This window comes from Ailuropoda melanoleuca, chromosome 5 (genome assembly GCF_002007445.2).
Source record: "Ailuropoda melanoleuca isolate Jingjing chromosome 5, ASM200744v2, whole genome shotgun sequence".
Lineage (NCBI taxonomy): Eukaryota > Metazoa > Chordata > Mammalia > Carnivora > Ursidae > Ailuropoda > Ailuropoda melanoleuca.
Window position 1 is genome coordinate 46,712,779 of NC_048222.1, and position 19,772 is coordinate 46,732,550.

The 19,772-nt window shown below is 43.8% G+C and overlaps 1 protein-coding gene across 1 annotated transcript in view; it reads left to right on the forward strand.

Annotated features, from left to right (window-relative positions):
- ANXA2 (annexin A2) overlaps window positions 1-16,106 on the forward strand; it is a 42,800-nt gene extending 26,694 nt beyond the window's left edge. The window contains exons 4-13 of the mRNA XM_034660899.1: window positions 248-342; window positions 3,753-3,866; window positions 7,087-7,177; window positions 8,132-8,211; window positions 9,577-9,636; window positions 11,688-11,781; window positions 12,347-12,442; window positions 12,919-12,977; window positions 14,269-14,391; window positions 15,743-16,106. Of these exons, the coding sequence (XP_034516790.1) occupies window positions 248-342; window positions 3,753-3,866; window positions 7,087-7,177; window positions 8,132-8,211; window positions 9,577-9,636; window positions 11,688-11,781; window positions 12,347-12,442; window positions 12,919-12,977; window positions 14,269-14,391; window positions 15,743-15,802 (872 nt within the window). The 3' untranslated portion in view covers window positions 15,803-16,106. The remainder of the gene's footprint in view (window positions 1-247; window positions 343-3,752; window positions 3,867-7,086; window positions 7,178-8,131; window positions 8,212-9,576; window positions 9,637-11,687; window positions 11,782-12,346; window positions 12,443-12,918; window positions 12,978-14,268; window positions 14,392-15,742) is intronic.
- Window positions 16,107-19,772: the final 3,666 nt, after the last annotated feature.

Here is a 19,772-nt window from a genome sequence, read left to right on the forward strand (position 1 = left end):
TGAGTAAAATAGTTTTTTTAAATGCCGGTATTCAAAAGGTTGATTTAGGCTTGAGGTTTGCAGGTGTCAGGATAAAAATTGGGTAAACACATTTGGTGGAGGGTACTGACAACCCTTGATGTCCTGGCATTTCAGTTTGGAAAACAGTATATAAATTTCAATGTGAAAAACTACTTAAAAACCTCAGTGTGAACCCAAAGGACTAGAGCACATGGGTGATAACTACTCCCAACTTGTATTTCTGTAGGTGTGGATGAGGTCACCATTGTCAACATTTTGACCAACCGCAGCAATGAACAGAGACAAGATATTGCCTTCGCCTACCAGAGAAGGACCAAAAAGGTACAAGCAGTTTCAGGGGTGGAGGGCATTCCTCGTTGAATTTCATTTCCTCAGCTATTGCTTTTTTCTTTTTATGGATTCTGGCTCATCCCGGCAAGAGCCTTCTAGAACTCTTGGGTATCCTTGTAAGAGTCATCACTCACACACTTATGATCCCTGGAGTGCTTGGAGCTCATCCATAAAGACCATGCCCTCCTCCATCCAGAGGGTGTGGAGGGAGCACGGCTGGGAACAGAAAGTTAGAGGGGACTACGGAACATCAACAACAGCATGTATCATTTCTAGAATGCTTGCTTTGTGCCAGGCATGTAGTTCTTTACATGTAGCAACTTATTTCATCTTTATAACTTCTGCTAGCTCTTGATAAGATGTTTCTAATTTAATCTTAGGACAGTAGCCTTTAGTTAGTATTGATCCTGATAGGCTCTCCTCACTTTTAAAATATATATATACTTGAGTTCGTAAGAGCTTTGCTGCAAATGGGCTTAGTGAGTAGTTCATTCGGTCTACTAGGCTGTCTTCAACATGCCACGCTCCCACTATTTAAAGAGTCTCTGTGCGCTTTTCCCCTTACTTGTGCACTAGTGGTTAAGGAACAACCCAGCATTTGTTCATCCTTTATTTTGTTGCAGTGTTAGGAAATTTTATTTTTAAGGACGGGATGCTTTATTTTTAACTTCCTGCTATTAAAAGCTTTTGATTTATTCTTGGACAGTGCAGTAAGCGTGGCTTCCTGCAGCTTCTGTTTGACTTAACGGCTTTCACTCGTAGCCACAGTGGAGGTGAGCTGGAAGGATTCTGGAAAAGACATTTCTTTTCTTGGGGTTGACATGACCACCAGGGTTCTGAGAGTTGCGGGTCAAGCCCTGCTCTGGCTCCCACCCCCACCTACTCAAACAGTTGGAAAGGACATAAATAGGGAAGAATCTGGCTTCTATCATCTTGCGTGCATTAAAATTCTTTTTCCAACTAGACTTACATAATCTTTTGTAGTGAGGCATAGAGGGGAATATTTTATTTCTCCAATTTCTAAAAGGATCTGGGACCTGGTAGGACTGAGTTCCGGTTGGAGCAGAAGGTTCACTTCTTTGGATAGTGTGCCTACAGTTGCTCCTTCATTTGTCACTTACAGAGTGGGGTGTTGGAACACACTTGGGTGTGTACACATAAGTGTACACAGAAACATAGAAGCCTGGATCTTGATTTCAAATTAGATAGATGGAAAACAGAGCCCTCACATACTCTGTTGGATAGAAGATATTACCAGAATCAGGATAGGGTTCATTGACCACACAGGCTTTGTGTGTGTTGGGGACAGCTTACTGTCCTACTGATTCTTCTTCTTCTTCTTCTTCTTTTTTTTTTTAAGAGAGGGAGAGAGTGGGGGGAGGGGCAAAGGGAGAGGGAAAGAGAGAAGCTTAAGCAGGCTCCATGCCTAGCACAGAGCCTGACATGGGACACAGTCTCACGACCCTGAGATCATGACTTGAGCCGAAGTCAAAAGTCGGATGCTCAGCCAACTGAGCCACCTAGGTGCCCCTGTCCTACTGATTCTTGATGTCTCTCAATCTTGGGCTAAGGAAAATTGTCATCGTGTATAGAAAGATACATAATTACTTGAGATCATTTCTGAGGATTTTGGAAGCAGAACATTAGTGTTTTGAATGAGTTGTTTGCATAATCAAGGAGAAAGCCCTGTATTAGAGAGTATGTTGGGGTATGGACTGAGGCTGCCTCTTTCATGAGCCTTGAACAGCGTAGGCAAAGCTAATGGAAGTGGAGGGGCGCCAGGGTGGCTCAGTCGTTAAGCGTCTGCCTCCGGCTCAGGGCGTGATCCTCGAGTTCTGGGATCAAGCCCCACGTCAGGCTCTTCCGCTGGGAGCCTGCTTCTTCCTCTCCCACTCCCCCTGCTTGTGTTCCCTCTCTCTCTGGCTGTCTCTCTCTCTCAAATAAATAAATAAAATCTTTCAAAAAAAAAAAAGCTAATAGAAGTGGAGAGGAGCTGAGGAAGAGGATTGGTCTTTGTTTTTTTCACCTTCAAGCAGATGCCAAATTTCTCCATATAAAGAATGGTAATGTTTTGTTTATCGAACATTTCTGAGGTTTCTGTTACATGCAAAGCCCTGTACTAGACATTATGAGAAGCAGGAAGTTGAACGCTGATAGGAGTTTATAATAGAAGTGGAAGATGTCAGTATGTACCCAAATGCGATTTGAGGTTTGAACAGAGAATGGGTAGAGGGGTGTCAAGGGTAGGCTAAGTTTGGAATTACCTAACCTCAAATTTCCAAATTGGAAAACTGGTGCTATAATTGGAAGGTGTTGCTTTTCAAGTCCCTTTCTAAGTGTGTGTGTTACTAGGACACTGGGAATCAGAAGAGAGCAGGTGGTGCAAGGGCTGGGCCAGGTGATGTCTGAGATCCATCCGAGTTCTCACCACCTAGGAATGATCTGAGAAGATTCTCCCCGAAGCGGACTGCACATCACCTCCTGGCACTTGCACATACTTCTGGGAGCTAACCATTATACGTGCCATGACATGCTGCTGGCAAGCAGGAGAGAAGGAAAGAAGGGAGAGAATAGGAGGGAAGAAGTGAAAAGAAAGGAAAATAATTGCAATGGGAGAGCTCAGGCATCACTTAGTGCTCATGATGTGCAGAAGTTTAATCATCAGTTTCAGTGGCTGCACAAAGACACATTGAATTGGGGTATTTGTCTGCATACACGGGGGCTGACTCAGACCACTGACTTAAAAATCAATGTTGTGAGAGGAGAAACTTTAAAAAACAGTACAGAGCAGGGAAGCCAAGGGGTGAAGGGGGGGGGACCTTCAGTCTCCCATCACTGTCAACTCTGTCCCGATTTGATATGGACAAATTGATGTTCTCTCAGTCTTAGATGAAGTGTTTTGCATAGGAAAGCTTCATGATCCCACTTCTACACATGGCGGCTCTTCTGGTTCCTCCGGAGACTTTTAGGAATCACCTCCGGCACAGCTGCACCAACGTCTTTTACTCTAACAACCTCCTTCTTAGCAGAGGCCTTGCCCTTGGAAAGTGCCCTATCTTCCATGAGTGCTTATCACTTGCAAGTGTGTTATAAAGTGCCCTCAACACTCCTAGCTTTCTGAGGAATTGCATTCTGCCCTGGTTTCTTTGTAACGACTGGGAGAAGATGGCTCTGTCAGCCTGGATGTTAAGGGATTTTGTCAGCAAAGTCTGATCTTGTGGTTTGTGACATCGGCGTCTGTTGAAGGAATGCAGTGGAGACAGCTGGGTCTGCAATCCCAGAGTGGTCAAGGAATCACAGTCCGTTTTACAAACACATCCCACGTTTGTTTTATTCATCAGTTTTAAAGGGAATATTGGTTACCAACCACGTTTCCCATATTCTTGCCTGTTTTTCTGAAGGAACTTGCATCAGCACTGAAGTCAGCCTTGTCCGGCCACCTGGAGACCGTGATTTTGGGCCTATTGAAAACACCTGCTCAGTATGATGCTTCTGAGCTGAAAGCCTCCATGAAGGTAAACATGTGTGGGATGCAATCTCTGTCAAATCCACCATTAATATTTGTGAATTACAGCTCTCTGGGTATAATTAGGTGATTTTCAGTTTTGTTGAATTCTCATTTGGAACCATTTTTTTTTCTAATGAACTGAAGCTATAAGTCTCAGGATTTGTACCAAAAATATTTCAATTACTCTTTTTAAGACTGTAAAGAAATTTCATGATGCTGGGAAGTCAGTTACCCAGCTGCTACTGCTTGGCACCTGGGCAATTGGAATACCATTTGGAAAAACTACTTCCTTGATTACACTTCCTCCTTAAAAAAAAGATTTGTTATGATATTAAGGCAAAAGTAAAACTCATAGCTTTTGTCAAGTGAAGCTTGCAAATTCTGCTCATGTTCTCTTGGGTGTTTCTTCTTCTGACCTCCTGTCAGTCCCACTGTATAATTCAAATTCAGGCAAATCAGGGCATTACAGTACATATATGTAAAGGGTGGTTTCAGATTGTAATTGGTACCTGTGTTTTGTTCTAGGTATTATAGCACAGGTTATCTCTTTTGTTTGTTTTTTGTTTTTGCAAAGTTATTTGGAATTTTAGATTACATTACATAGTAGAAATTCCAGGTTAGAAACTCCCTGAATTCTATGTGTACCTAAAACATCAAGTATCATATAAATGTGATAGATGCATAAGCATAAATGTATTTTACAGCAAAAAAAGATGACCCCTTTTATACAGTATGTGCCTGAAATACTTTGAATAATCTGATACTGCCCTCTGCTGATAAAACTGGGTAAAGCCTCCAGTGTAAGGGGGAAAGCTATGATTCTCTTTTTTTATTCGAAGTCCAAGTGCATTTTCTGCGATGCTCCTGTTTCTGAATTATGAAGAGACCAAGCTGTAAGCCTGTCACCAGAGCTGATGTCACGGTTCATGTCGTCTCTCCCCAGAGAGCACCTTGGGAGTGAGGCAGCTCCGCACACCAGGCATTTCCATTGCCCAGGACTTGATAGCTCAGGGCTGCCACAAGATTTGTTGGGGAATCTCCTTCAGTTCTCAGCCTAGCCCAAGCTGTGCTCAGTTTATTTGAGTGGACTGACTCTGAGTTTCCCAAGTAGGCTATATTACAGAGAAGGTATAATGACGAATGATGAAACATCAGCAACATTAATGATCCTGCTTGATAAAAAGGACACTCCTGAAAACCAAATCTTGGGTTTTTAGAGCCCTGGGTGAGTCAGCCCGTCCTAGGTTTCTTCCGGCCATTCTCCCGTCAGATCAGTTTGTTTTACTTTCGTCAAAAATCTGTTCAGTTGTGATGGGTGCGATTTTACTAGTATCTGTTACTAGGTATTAGTGACTTGAAATGGACCTCCTCGAGCTGTCATTCTCCACTGTAATCTCTGTAACTGGGGCTAATGAAAGGTTCTTTGAGCACTAAATCTTTGACCTTGTGCCAGCTCTTCCATTAGCTATCACAGTTGAGTACCCTTCTGAAATCCATAAAGCTTGAAGTGACATTAACTGAACTGCGGTTTTTAAAAAAAATCTGTTTTGACTTCTGGCAATACCACCAGTGGCAGTATTGGCCATATGTTTCGGTAGAAGTTGCCCTTGTAATAGGAATTGTGGACAATCTGTGGGAAGCCTGGGCCAAGTTTTGGAAATTGTCAAGGTCACCTCTGAATACAGAGATAAAAATACTGTTAGAATCCTCAGATGTTAACACCGGTGTATCAGCAGGGGAACAAAACATCTTATATTGCCACAGGTGTTTTACATCTCAACAGTGTCAGGATGCAGCATTTCTTCCAATGCATGAGTTATTTTTAGACTATATTTCTATCACCTCAAGATTGAAAACCTCCCCCTAAACTATTTGAAGACACTGAGTGGTCACTCGGTAACATGTGTGTACAATGTTGTGTAGACCTTTTGCTCACATGGGAAGAAAGCTTGGCTGTGCTAGAACCTCTATATATCACGGTCAGAAACTCTGGAAGAAGAGGCATTGGCTCATGGATTAGATTAAGAATAGGGGCGCCTGGGTGGCATAGCGGTTAAGCGTCTGCCTTCGGCTCAGGACGTGATCCCGGCGTTCTGGGATCGAGCCCCACATCAGGCTCCTCCACTATGAGCCTGCTTCTTCCTCTCCCACTCCCCCTGCTTGTGTTCCCTCTCTCGCTGGCTGTCTCTATCTCTGTCGAATAAATAAATAAAATCTTTAAAAAAATAAAATAAAATTCAAAATTAACCATTGACCCAAGATTTAGCTTATATTATACAAACCACTTTTCAGGGGCGCATAAACTCTAATAAGTTTAATTAATAGCTGACACACTTTTCATGTGGGTAAGTAAGTTTCTTATTGTATTAACACCTTATAATTGATTTACATTTTAAACAGTTGTAATTCTACTTAGTTCAAAGTGGTATTTCCATATTCGGAAAGACAAGTATTAGAGAATCCTGATTATTAAATCTTGACTTTGATCATGAAGCCAGCTTTGAAATACATGTTTCAGTGAGTCCTTTCAAGCTATCTGGCACGTTCAAAAGTGTATATATTAAATTTGAATACATCACTCATCAAATTCTTATTCCTTAATGAAGTGTTGGTGTCTAGGTTTAGTTGGCACTTCATTATTTCCTTTTGCTTCCCTAAAATGCCTGAAGAGTGCATAGTAATCAAGCAAAAATGGAAGTACAAGAATGAAATTTTTAACATTAACCCAATTTTACATTTCAAAGAGGTGAAGCTAAAAATTTTATCTTATCTGTACCTTTCCCTGGTAAAAGACTTATTCCAGTCCAGTGATGCTGGCTGCAAATGACAACAAACTCTCTATATTCCTTTATTTAAATTACTGAGCAGAATTATTTAATAAAGAAACTTTTCCCATCTATTAAAATAATTTGAAAAATAAAGAAAAATAGGAAGAAGAAAAAGTTACTCATTTCGTAAACCCATCACCAAAAGGCAACTATATTGATACAGTTGAGCTCAGATACATCACTTATCCCATCTTTTATTCTGGTGAAGCGTTTTTTAAAGAAATAGAAAGTAACATTACTTTGTGCTGAGGAATACGGTACAGATCCCCTCAGTAGGAATGTGGAAAGGAGCTTGCTAACTGACCCAGTCCAGGTTTGCAGTTTACTTGATTGAGATCAGAGATGTAGGCTAATGGCCAAGAGGACTTTCCCTGCTGATGTCTCTTGCCTGGTTCACAGGGGCTGGGGACTGATGAGGACTCCCTCATTGAGATCATCTGCTCAAGGACCAACCAAGAGCTTCAGGAAATTAACAGAGTCTACAAAGAAAGTGAGTAGCCCTAACTCTTTGATGCAGCTTCTCAGCCCAATTTCTGTAACATCATCATGGTTCCCTGGACTACTGTTGGGGACAGGATGCCCAGATTACCTATGCAGAAGTGCTGTCTGGGCCATCCCGGTGTTTGCCATGGTCCAAGCCCCTCTTCTCCACCTTTTTGTGGCCTGTTTTGGTAATTGCATTCCACTAGAACTTTTATAAAAGGATAGGCAGGAGGGAAATGATGGAAAACAATTTTTTTTTTAAAAGGGTCCGATGGGAGGAGTAGAAAGCATTGTACATGGATTTAATGTATTGGGTGCTTTCCAGTCTCTACTTAAGAAGTTCCCAACTCTGGATTGTGGATAATTATTGCAAAAGGCATGTGAATCTGTGTGCACCAAGCACTGTAGGAGGCTGGGGGTCGAATCAATGATGTAGCTTACATGTGTATATGTTACTAGGTTTCAATGTAGAAGCTATTTTGAATAATAAAATATACATTCATTCAGAAGCACTCTTTAATTCTTAGTAGTTTTTGCCATTGTGCATTTTCTCATTTAGTGGCTAGCAAAGCACAATTGGGGTGTGTGTGTGTGTGTGTGTGTGTGTGTGTATGTAGCCTTCCAAATTTTTTCATGTTCAAAGTGAGTTTTCATAGTCAAGAAGTTTGGGAAACAGTATTTTAGCTACAAAAGAGGTCACTGATCAAAGGTGAGCTTGAGGATGCCTGATTTGATCCAGCCCTGTCCATCTCCTGTCACTGATAATAACATTTGGCTCTGATTTTATGAGGCTAAAAATCATAAAATAAATCATGGACCATCTGCCCTCATTTGAATGGATACATCCATGCTGCCACAGCTGTTTCTGCTTCAGAGGCTTAGTGGGGTGGGGGCAGTTGCAGTGGGTGGGTGGCTGGCTGCACAGGCAGGAAGCATAAAACCAGATGTGTTGTTTTCCAAGTGTACAAGACTGATCTGGAGAAGGACATCGTTTCTGACACATCTGGTGACTTCCGCAAGCTGATGGTTGCCCTTGCAAAGGTTGGTTTCCGGTTTATTTCTTTGTGCTTGTTTCCTCCTGGGACAAGTCCCATACCTCATTTTATGCCTGGGAGCAAGTTAACTCGATCCTCTGCCTCAGAAATTCCAGCTGCATTTCTGACAGGGGGTTTGCACTGTCACTGCAGAGTTGTCATTTTTGTATAATAGGATTTCTTATCCTGGGAAACCGCATGGTCAAGTGGACTTTGGGGCCAGAGGAGGAATAGGCAGCTCTCAAGTCCTGGCCTGGATTATGTGCCAGCACTCACCGCATGACTTGGGGAAGGTCACTTTGCCTCTATGGCCACACAGGACCTGGTGGGAAGTAACCCTCTTGTTTTTCTTTCATTCTCTCTGCTCTCACTTCTCAGGAGAGGGTTTGCCCAGGTAGTCCTCTGCTGGAGAGGAGGGCTTTGTTTGCTAATGTTAACAAATAAATGTGGATGAAAGGCGTTTCTCTTCTGAGTCCGAATCCGACCAGTGTGCAATTTAAGACCTATGTGAAAGGGGAGGGAAGAGAAATTATTTTCTCTAGGAACCTTAATGACAAATGATTGATTGGTATGCTGCCTCCTGCCCACTCACATCTCCGTTACTGTAACAACTCCATACAGCCCTCCCCGCCAACTCCTCACCCTATGCGCCACCAACCACCCATCTTTCTGGAGTCCGCTTTCACTAATTCACTCCCTTGATCAAAACCCATTTCTGCTACATCAAGTCCAGACTCTAACTGCCCCTAGACCCTGCCCCTCCCTCACTTCATCTTCTTTCTAGGATTCCTTCCTGCTTACCTTCCATTCTCTCTGCACAGCTGTGGCGTGCTCAGCCTCTCCCTGTGCTGGTCCTCCCGTGGGGAATGGCTTCCTCCTCCTCCCCTTTACTAGCCTCAGTGACTCAGGCCTCAGTGTTCACCTCATCCCTACCCTGTTGTCCGCAGACTTTGCTGACCATACTGACAGATGGCTCCTTTCTTCTGCATTTTATGTCTTCATAAGCCATGGATTACGGTGTTGTTTTACCTTTTGTTCCATGCTTATTTTTCCATCTGGATGGTAAGCTCTCTGAGGGAAGGAACTGAATATCATTGGTGCTTTTTCTGAAGGCAGAGGGAATTCTAGAAAGTGCTTGTCCCAGGAGGGCATTGATGATGGTGAAGCACCCCCCCCTTCACTGCCTCAGTTATTTTACCAAACCTTGGTCTCATCTAGACTTAAAAGTGAAGAAAACTTTTACGTGTGTGTGTGTGTGTGTGTTCCATAAACCAAATAATGGTTTGTGTGAGTTGGAGAGAAATTAAAATTTTCAACATCAAAATACACAGAGAAACCTGTTTGATGTTCTTACTTTTGTTTTCCTCTGTAGGGGAGAAGAGCAGAGGATGGCTCTGTCATTGATTACGAACTGATTGACCAAGATGCCCGGGTAAGTGCCAATCTTCTTGCTTGAGTTTCTGTTTTCTAGCAAATCTCTAGATAGTCTGTGCAGTAGTTCTCGGTCCTGTGTAACAATGTACGTCCAAACTTAGTGGCTTAAAACAACCACACTCACATCTCTGTTTCTGTGGAGAGGGGCTTAGCCGGGTGCTTCCAGCTCAGGACCTCTCGTGGGGCTGGGGCCAAAATATGGACCAGGGCTGCATCATCTGAGAGCCTGACACCGTCAGGATGGTCTGCTTTCAAGATCACCCGGCCACGTGACTGTGGGCAGGAGCCCTTGTATTTCTCCGCCTGGGTCTCTCTAAGGGCTTGCTTGAGCGTCCTCGGAGCATGGCAGCTGGCTTTCCTCAGAGTGAGGAAAAGATGTAAAAGAGAAAACAAGGAGGAAGCCAAATGCTTGTTATCACCTAATCTCGGAAGTCACAGTGTCACTTCTTTTTTTTTTTTTTTTTAAGATTTTATTTATTTATCTGACAGAGAGAGAGAGAGGGAGAGAGAGCACAAGCAAGAGGAGTGGCAGGCAGAGAAGCAGGGTCCCCACTGAGCTGGGAGCCCAAGGTGGGGCTCGATCTCATGGGATCATGGCCTGAGCCGAAGGCAGATGCTTAACCGACTGAGCCACCCAGGTGCCTCTCACAGCGTCACTTCTGTCATACTCTTCATTAGAAGCGAGTCACTGTGTGTTGCCTATGATCAGTTCAAAACGAAGCAGGTGCCACTTTTGGAAGGGAGGAATGTCAGAGAACTTGTGGGCTCATTTCGCTTTCTGGGCTTAGTAGTTATTGTAAGATATTCCCTCTTGAGGCTGTTTTTAATACAGAATCAATAGCTGATTCACATATGCTTATTTAGGCTTTGCTCGTATGGAAGTACCAGATTCTGTAGGGTGTGATAAGGCTGTGTGCACTGGTGTGCATTTGCTACAAATAAACACCTATAAACCGCAGGGCTGAGTGGAAGAAGACGCAACATGCCCTTCGTGGTGAGGGAAAGGGGAGAGTAGCAGAGACCCTTCTTTTCTGGTTGAATAGCACTTTCGCTGGTTCTAGTCCCATAATCACTAAGAACTGTTTGTTAAGCTGATTCAGATCACCGTGAACTGCCTGCCTTTCCCAGACAGTCAACAACTATCTCAAAGCATTTTATAAGAGCTACAGAATGAAATTAATTTAAATTCATTTTAGTTTTAAAATTCAGTATGTTTTGGGGTACCTGGGTGGCTCAGTTGGTTAAGCGTCTGACTCTTGGTTTCAGCTAAGGTCATGATCTCAGGTTGTGAGATCAGCCCCATGAGTTGGGCTCCGTGCTCGGCATGGAGTCTTGCTTGAGATTCTCTCTCCTCCCTCTCCTTCTGCTCCTCCCTGCTTTCCCACTCTCATTCTCTCTCTCAATAAATAAGTAAAATCTTTAAAAAATAAAATAAAATTCAATATGTTTTCACACAGCACTTTTAGCAGGAGGTGGAGAAGCGTTTTACACAAAGTAATAGAAGTTAGGGTTTACAACTCCTAGATCGTGGGTGGCCACTGAATGAGTATCTTATCCTTGTATAAGTCTTTCTCCCTCCCTCCCTACCATTCTTAGCATTACTTGTAGCCCCTAAATTTTCCAGAAACTAAAAATGAGACTTCCTGAGTCTCTAAGAAATGTGCGTGTGGCACCTGCTCTGAGCTCTCTTCAGCAGACAACCTTTAGCTTATTTGCTGTCAAAAGTACCAAAGGAAGGAGGGCTGGGTGTGCTAATGAACCTTTGCTTGTCCTTCTGTGTAAGAATAGAAGCTCTGGGCTCTTCCTTTGGCATTCAAGGTAAGTACACACCTCACACACAGTCTAGTCTCATGCTGTGTTTGTGCCTAAGGAGGACAGCTCTTGATTAAGACTTTTGACTTAAATACAACATTTTTGCCTGTGCCTTCAGCGCAATCATCCTTTCTCGTCTGGCATTTTCGGTGTATGGGTTTTGAGTGTTTTGCATGACATTTTGTATGACCTTCCCCCGGATCGCGTAGTCACCTTTCTTGTTGGTTGTGCTTGTAGGATCTCTATGACGCTGGAGTGAAGAGGAAAGGAACCGATGTGCCCAAGTGGATCAGCATCATGACCGAGCGGAGTGTGTGTCACCTCCAGAAAGGTGGGTTCTATACTGAAGAGGTCTTAGAGCCGAGGGATGGTGCTCTCAGCCAGGCTTGCCGGTTATCTGTGTTGGGGCACGGGTCTGCAGAACAAAGTTCACTCTCTTTTATCCGTTTTCCATCACCAAATCCATTTGCCCTTCTCTTCCGTTTTGGATCCTTCCTCCTCCTAAATATTTTCCACGTTTAATGCTTTAGCTTGCTGCCCCCGCCCTTGTCCAGGATCATTTTATCTTGCCATATTTGTTGAAGTAATGATTTGCCTGGGTGCTAGATACTGTTTCTCATTGCTTTCAAATAGAATAGGTTCCTCTCAGAGTTAAAGATGGTCAAAATATGTGGCCCAGGCAGTGTGCCATTCAGAACAGGCGCCCGGTACAGCTCACCGAAGCCAGCCGGTGCCGTGTCAGCTCCGGTCCACCATGACAGCCCCTAACTCTCTAAGATGCTCTGGTCATCCTCAGTTGTTTAGTTATTTTTACCATGGTGCATAACCATGTGGGTGATCATTGATAGCTTTGATTAGCGGCTCTGTTATAGTAATTACTTTTTGCTTTTCCTTAGTATTTGAAAGGTACAAGAGCTACAGCCCTTATGATATGCTGGAGAGCATCAAGAAGGAGGTCAAAGGAGACCTGGAAAATGCTTTCCTGAACCTGGGTGAGCAAGTTTGCCCTTCCACCCCCCAGCCCATCCCTAGTGGACATCAGCTTTCAGGAAACTGTGCCATAGAGGAAGTGACAGGTGGCCATCCTGTTCATTCAAGTGTTTGGGACATGTGGTTCCTTTACCTGATTTGGGTAGTTGTATAATCTGCACTGTATAAATTTAAGATATGAAACTGAGGAGGGCTTGAAACTGGTAGAGTGAGGAATTGCCCAGGAAGAATAAGATGACAAGAAAAAGGGCTCTGTTGGGTAAACTCACATATCCACTTGGATTTCTGCGGCCCTTAAGTTCCCCTGTTTAAAATGACAGTGGAGCTGAGTTTCAGAGGATCCCCAGTTTTCCCTTAGTTTTTCCCATTTTGCAGCCCATTCCTGTTACATTAGGTCATCCTGTTTGTGCACTGGGGTTGGGGCCTTACTCCTCACTGGTGAGGAGAGGAAAGCTGACCCCTTTTCTTCTCTTCACAGTCCAGTGCATTCAGAACAAGCCCCTGTATTTTGCTGACCGACTGTACGACTCCATGAAGGTAAGGGCAGTCAGCTGAGAGGTCCATGTTTGCACACTAGGCTTTTCTTCTCTCGTTTCCCCAAACCAAGTCTCCTTGACTAGTGGATGGCGGATGGGCCTCCACTGTCCAGGCGCAGGAGTGTACTGGTCAGCCGTGGTTGTATTTGACAGGTGAGAAGACAAGTCGGCCTTCTCTCGCTCTCCCCAACTACTTGAACATGCGTTTGTGTGCAGGTGGAAAATTACCACCTTGTGTCTGATTCCTGCTTAGATTTCTCAGGGATTGCCTTCCATTATCCCACAGTAAAGACAGGCAAGGAAAGGAGAGATTACCAAGCAACCACTGTGCAGTAGACATGGTGCTACTTACTTCACCTGAAATCATTACCAAAAAGCCCATGTGGCTTGTGTTATTTTCTTTATAGATCGGGAGACTGGAGCTCAGAAAGCTCCAACTAGCCTGATGTTACATAGCCACATTGGAGCTTGGGTCTGTCTGACTCCGAAGGCAGCCCTGCAACTATGTCTTGAATGGACTGTCTCTTCCCACGATCCCATTCCATTTTCTAGGCCTCAAGTGTCCCTTGTGCTTTCTGGCTCCCTGGCCCTTCTTCCTGGATCACCCCTTGTCCATTCCATCTCCCTCGGGTTCTGTGTCAGATAGGACCTGTTCATCGATGCCTCTGGTCTGAGACTCTGAAAGTAAACTTGGTGGTCTTTACTGTTCATACCATTCAATATGGCACAGACCACAGTGAACACAGGGCAGCATGTCTTCTTTAAGCCCGGAGAGCCAGGAACTATTTGTTACATATGTAAACACACACACTTCTGAAACTGAGCCGTGCTGTGTTAGTGCTCGTGCAAATTTATTGAGTGCGCAAAGTGGGGCTTTGTGCTGATTTCATCCCGGCATGTTTGAAATTCCAAGATGCTCATTTTTCTTTCTTTTTTTTTTTAAATTTATTTTTTATTTTTAATTTTTTTGAGAGAGGGAGCTAGGGAGGGGCAGAGGGAAGGGGAGAGAGAATCTCATGTAGGCTCTATGCCCAGTGCAGAGCCTGACACAGGGCTCAGTCTCACAACCCTGAGATCATGACCTTAGTCGAAATCAAGAGTCAGACGCTCGACCATCTGAGCCAATCAGGTGCCCCAATATGATCATTTTTCTTAAAGGAGCAGTTTCATTGTTACCTTTGCAGTTTCTTAGAGGGCAGCATCAAAAACTCAGATGAATTCCACGTGTAAGAAAACTTACTAGATTAACATTATCAGTGGATTGTAACTTGGAACATCAACTTGACTTTCAGGGCAAGGGAACTCGTGATAAAGTCCTGATTAGAATCATGGTCTCTCGCAGTGAAGTCGACATGTTGAAAATTAGGTCTGAATTCAAGAGAAAGTACGGCAAGTCCCTGTACTACTATATCCAGGTAAGCCCTATGGTGATGTGTTGGCCCTTCCTTGGCCATCCAGAGGGCCCTGGGTCCCTGGGCCAGGGGTGTGTCAGAATGATGACAATATGGGTGGTTTTCTAATTCACTGGGGGAGAGATGCTAGTCAGCAGATACCAGGGGTTTATTTTGAAAGTGCCATTTATGATTTATCCTAGAATCTTATAGACAGGCAAATATTTTATACTTCCCAAATCTGTTATTCTATAGTGATAATTGGTGTTCATGACAATGATCCTGCAAGACTTCTGACATCCCGAGGAGCCCGAGATCAATTAAATTTTACATTTTATTATGCAGTTGAGCCTTGAACAACACAGGTTTGAACTGCGCTGATTGATTTATCGATTTTTTTCAATAAATCCAGTGTAGTACTGTAAATGTATTTTCCTTCTGATTTTAATAATTTTTTTTAATCCCACTTACTTTATTGTAAGAATATAGTATATAATACACGTAACATACAAAATATGTGTTAATCGACTGTTCATATTGTTGGTATGGCTCCCGATCAACAGTAGGCTGTTAGTAGTGAAGTTTTTGGGGCGTCAGAAGTTATATGGGGATTTTTGTTGGGGTGGAACAGTGGCGGGGGTTGGCACCCCTCAGCCCTCCATTGTTAAAAGGGTCAACTATTTCCATTTTTTCAAAGTCCTCTGTGATAGGCCTGGCAATGTTTAGTTACTCAGAACTTCGATCTCTCCCACCAATTTAGTCTCTGTTTTGGAGAGACGGAGCCTTCGTATGCAAGGAGGGGCTGCTCACAGTGGCCTCCGGCTGGGTTTATCAGACAGGCATTGCAGCCCCCCCTTCCTAAAAGACACTGAAATTTTCAAAGACATGTCAGTAGTTACCAAGGATGAACTCTGAGGTGGGTTCAGTATACCCATGTTTATTAGGGCACGTGTCCTCACTTCACTAGCCTAGTCCTGCTAGGAGTAGGAATCTTGGAACCAGCATCATGAGACAGGAAAGGCCCTCGTCTTCTCTGGAAGCATGAGGGCCGGCAAGAAAAGTGGTGGTGCTTGCAGGACCTCACTGCAGGAAGAGCAGGCCAGCTTGTGTGGGTCTGATTCCTCGCTGTGTGGACCCCAGTACCTCACATTCTCTCTGCCCTTGTGGTCACGTCACTCGAAGGTCTCCCTGGGCCAGACTCCCCGAGGGCCTGCTAATGATCACTTGGGTCTTTGTGTCTGGGCAGGTCCCGCAGAGCCTTCTCCTTGCTGCTACTAGGGGGGCTCTGTGTACGTTGAGCCTGCTTCTACGCTATTGCAGAGTTTGGGTCTTTTTTCGGATACTGAGTTGCTTCTTTCTCCTTGGCCATTTGTAGCAAGACACGAAGGGCGACTACCAGAAAGCGCTGCTGTACCTGTGTGGTGGGGATGACTGAAGCCCGCGATGGATGAGCACCCAGGAATGGTGCTCCTTTGTTTCCAGCTAACAGTTCTAGAAAATAGCTTGTGACTAACAGTCCCCTTGTGCCCGTCCCTGCGAGGATGGCGTTAGCATCGCCCCCTCCCCATCCGTATTTCAGTTGCCTGAGCATCGCCTGCCTCTCATGTCTAGTCTCTCCTTTTAGCCAAAGCAGTGAACATTCCAAGGACTTGGAAGTGAAATATATGATGTGAAACACTTTGCCCTTGTGTATGGTGTCATAAACAGATGAATAAACTGAATTTTTACTTTATAAACAAGTACTTTGTTGACCTTGCTTTTGACTTAATTGTTTAAAAATCAAACATGCGTAAAAAAATAAAAAAAAAAAATCAGACATGTGTAAGGGCTCTATTGTTCAGCTGGTAAAGCTGTCCCCTGGAGGAATAAAGCTCTAGAACTCAGCTGTCTGATATGGTAGCCACTATCCAGATGTGGCTATTTACATTTAAATTAATGTAAATGAAATAAAATTAAAAATTCAGTTCCTCAGTGACACTCTCCACATTTCAAATGCTCGATACCCACATGTGGTTAGCAGCCAGTGTATTGGACAGCACAGGCACAGAACTTTACATCATACCAGAAAGTTCTCTTGCACAGCTCTTCAAGCCTAGGGAGTGATAGTACCTATGGGGGAAAACTCCCACCTGCTTGTCTTTCTATAGGTAAGTTCGGTGAAAAACAGTATCAGTGGTGGCCTCGGTCTGGGAAGAGGAGTGGGGTGGCATGGTGGGCTCCAGCAAATATTGCAAATTTATCTATAAGCCATTAGCCTTCGAGAAATAAATAATGTTCTGCCCCAACTTTAAGGACACACCTGTCGGTGAGTCAGGCTACGGTATTCTTGTAAGGAGGTGTAACAAAAGTGGATTGAGGGCACAGAGAAGAAAGTGATTGCTTTGGGGAGGATTGAGAATGATGATCCAGAGGAGAAGGAAGCATTTTTGCTGTGTCTGAAAATCTAAGGTGAAGTTTTTACAGCAGGGAGGAAGCTCTCCACCAGATTCTTCTGGTTCTGATAATGGAATAGGTGATTCACACTACTGGCACTATAGGCACCAAAACCATGTACAGAAAAAATTATGTCTCCCACACGTCCCAGCCAGCGAGGGGCTGTTCCTAGGACTGCCTGGTTTCTGGTCCATCCTTTCATGGATAGACTGCAGTAGACATGATGTGTATTACTGTATCGCTGTCCATAATGTAACGATGCTGTCCATAGGCTGCTAGCCCAGGACACCGGATGGCTTGCTTACACATGTCCTTCTCCTAAGCAGGGTGTAGGGCTGGAGGCAGAGGGAGTTGATGAGTATCCTCAAACCCTTCTACTATATTTCCTCCTGGTCAGAGGATGCTGTGTTAACTGCTCATTCCCGAACCTGGCTGACGTACAGCACACTCAGTAGTCTGCAGGGAGCAAGCAGGTAATGGAAATTAATGTGTAAGATGGCTGTTGGACAGAACGGGGACCGAGGGTGTAGGGCTGGAGAAATGAAGACCACCTGTCCCACTTGAAGCATTCAAATTCAATTAAAATGACACTATGTTGACCAAACAAAATCTATCTGTGGGCTGAACGATTTGCCATTTTGACCTCTGGCAAACTTTCGGTAGAAACTCAGATGGCCCATGTTGTGCCTGTAAGTCCACTAAGCTATTGTTTAAAAAGTATGTTAGGCAAAAATACTGTGTTCTCAAATGTATCCTCCTATGCATATTCGAACTGACACTCAAATCCCAAAATATGTTTTTCTGTGTGCTTGAGACAGAGTTCAAGGAACTGCATAAGAAGCAGGGCCTTTATGTTAACCCTTAATTACAGTATTGAACTCAAAATTGATAGGGCTGGGTAGAGGCTGTCTGGAGTAATGTTTCGAATCAGCAAGTATTTGGGCTTTGTTTCTTCCCATCATAAAGTGTGTTTCAGGCTGCAAAGGGGAAGGTGGTAGGAGAAGGCAAAGCTATACAGCTAGAATGTGGGGAGGCTTCTGCTCCCACCACGCCTGGGGCACCCTGGCCACTGGTCTGGCTGGTTGGACCCTCCAGCAGGCATGAGGGAAAATCCAAAAGGCAGACTGGCACCAGAAGGGCTCCGGGAGAACGGTTCCAAATGCTGCCCGCTGTCTCCTGTATGGAGCAGTGATTGTCTCATGTTATCCAAAACGACAGAAAGGGCACTTAGACTTTGGTCTCCTATTCTTCTGAATTCCAGTCTGTCCTCAGTGAAGCTGTCCAAACCATTTCTTGAAATAAATAACCATCTGGAGATTTGAATAGTCTCCCAAACAATTTTACTTTGTAAAGAGAAGGAAAAGGGCACTGGGCAGGCTTTAACATTTTGTCAGCTGATAATAAGAACTTTGATTTTATTCTTTGAGGAATTAAAGGCAAAGCATGTAGTGTGCCGTAGAAACTTATTGAACTATGACTGTGAACAATAGGACGATTTTTCCCCCCGACCGGTGTGGTCGGACTGGGCAGGGCTGACATACTGTACAACTCCAGATGGCACTCTTCACATTGTAGCCTATGTGAGTGGTATCTCCCTTTCAATTGTGCAGTGCACAACCTGAGTGTCCATATATGTGTGACAGCACTATATGGTGACCCTAGGCGTGTGTGAGATGTCTTTTGTCACAGAGCTGGCTTCCAGATTAAAGACTCATATACTTGGAAACAGTTGGCTAAATCTCTGAAGGCCTCGATTTTTCCATAGACTCTTGATCTTTGATCTGTTTTACTTGGCTGTACACAAACGGCTATGCACATGAATCTTCCCAGCACGTGAAGTTCCTCTAGTGTAAATTATTAGTAAAGAGAGCTAAAGTGGGGAAAACCTGCTCACACCGTGGCTACATTTAGCAAGAAAAATGATTTGAGGACAGAATTCTTTTAAATCAATTTTTAGTCTTTAAATGACTCCAATCTCCGGCCTCTCCCCATGTTTTGACAAACGGCTTTGGCTTCTTATCCACATCAGTTTATTTGACCTCCTTTTTCCATCAACTACCAAAATGAAAACTGTGCTACGAGAGAGGGAAGGAGCAATTTTAAACATCCCTTAGCAATGAGGCAGAACGTGCTATAGCCATCAAGTTCTAGTTGTTCGTTCATTTATTGAAAAAAGCCTGTAGCCTGATTTCTTTTATGTGAGTACATTTGAGCAAGCAAAGTGTATAGAGATGACTTATCTCATTACATTAGAAGAGTGATTTGCTATCTCAGCATCTATAAGCAATTTTAACAGACATTTCTGGATGAAGAAAAGCTTTTGTAAATATATGCGAAAGACACAATTTCATCAAGCATTAAATTGGAGGTGCCCTGGAAAAATATTACATTTGTGCATTCAATTAGCTTGATTGTGGCTGAATTTTGTCCACTGAAGGCAGCATTTCTGCAGAAAAACAGAAGCATTCCCTACGTCAGCAGGTTTCCTAAAACAGAAAAGCACACTTTCCCCCTTTACAAGTCTTCTTTTGCATTTGTGCTGTTTCCAGCTATGCGTCCCTAATCAGGCTGCTCAGTCTTGTTCTCCACAGTAGAGCGCAAGGGGAGAGGAAACGAGAAGCCACTTTATTTAGGTGAAATCCAAACCCAACAATTCCAACCGTAAATAGCCTGTGCCGGGTCCAAGAGCGCGGCAAGCTCTGGGCAAAAATGTCAAGATGGGCTTAAGTTCTCCAGACTTCTCTTCCTGGTCTTTGCAGGGCCTTTCCCTCCTTCAGGGTCAGTGGGATGCTGTTTAAGCCTTGGTATGGCTGTTAACCCATGTCCCTTTCCTGCACTTAAGTTTATAGGGTCAGCCTTATCTTGGAATGAAAGTTTTGTTTGCCTATTACAGGAATGAGAGGCAGTTGAGTACAAGAGGGCTTTCTTGGACTCCTAAATTCACAGTGAAGAAATGAGCCAAGTATTTAGAA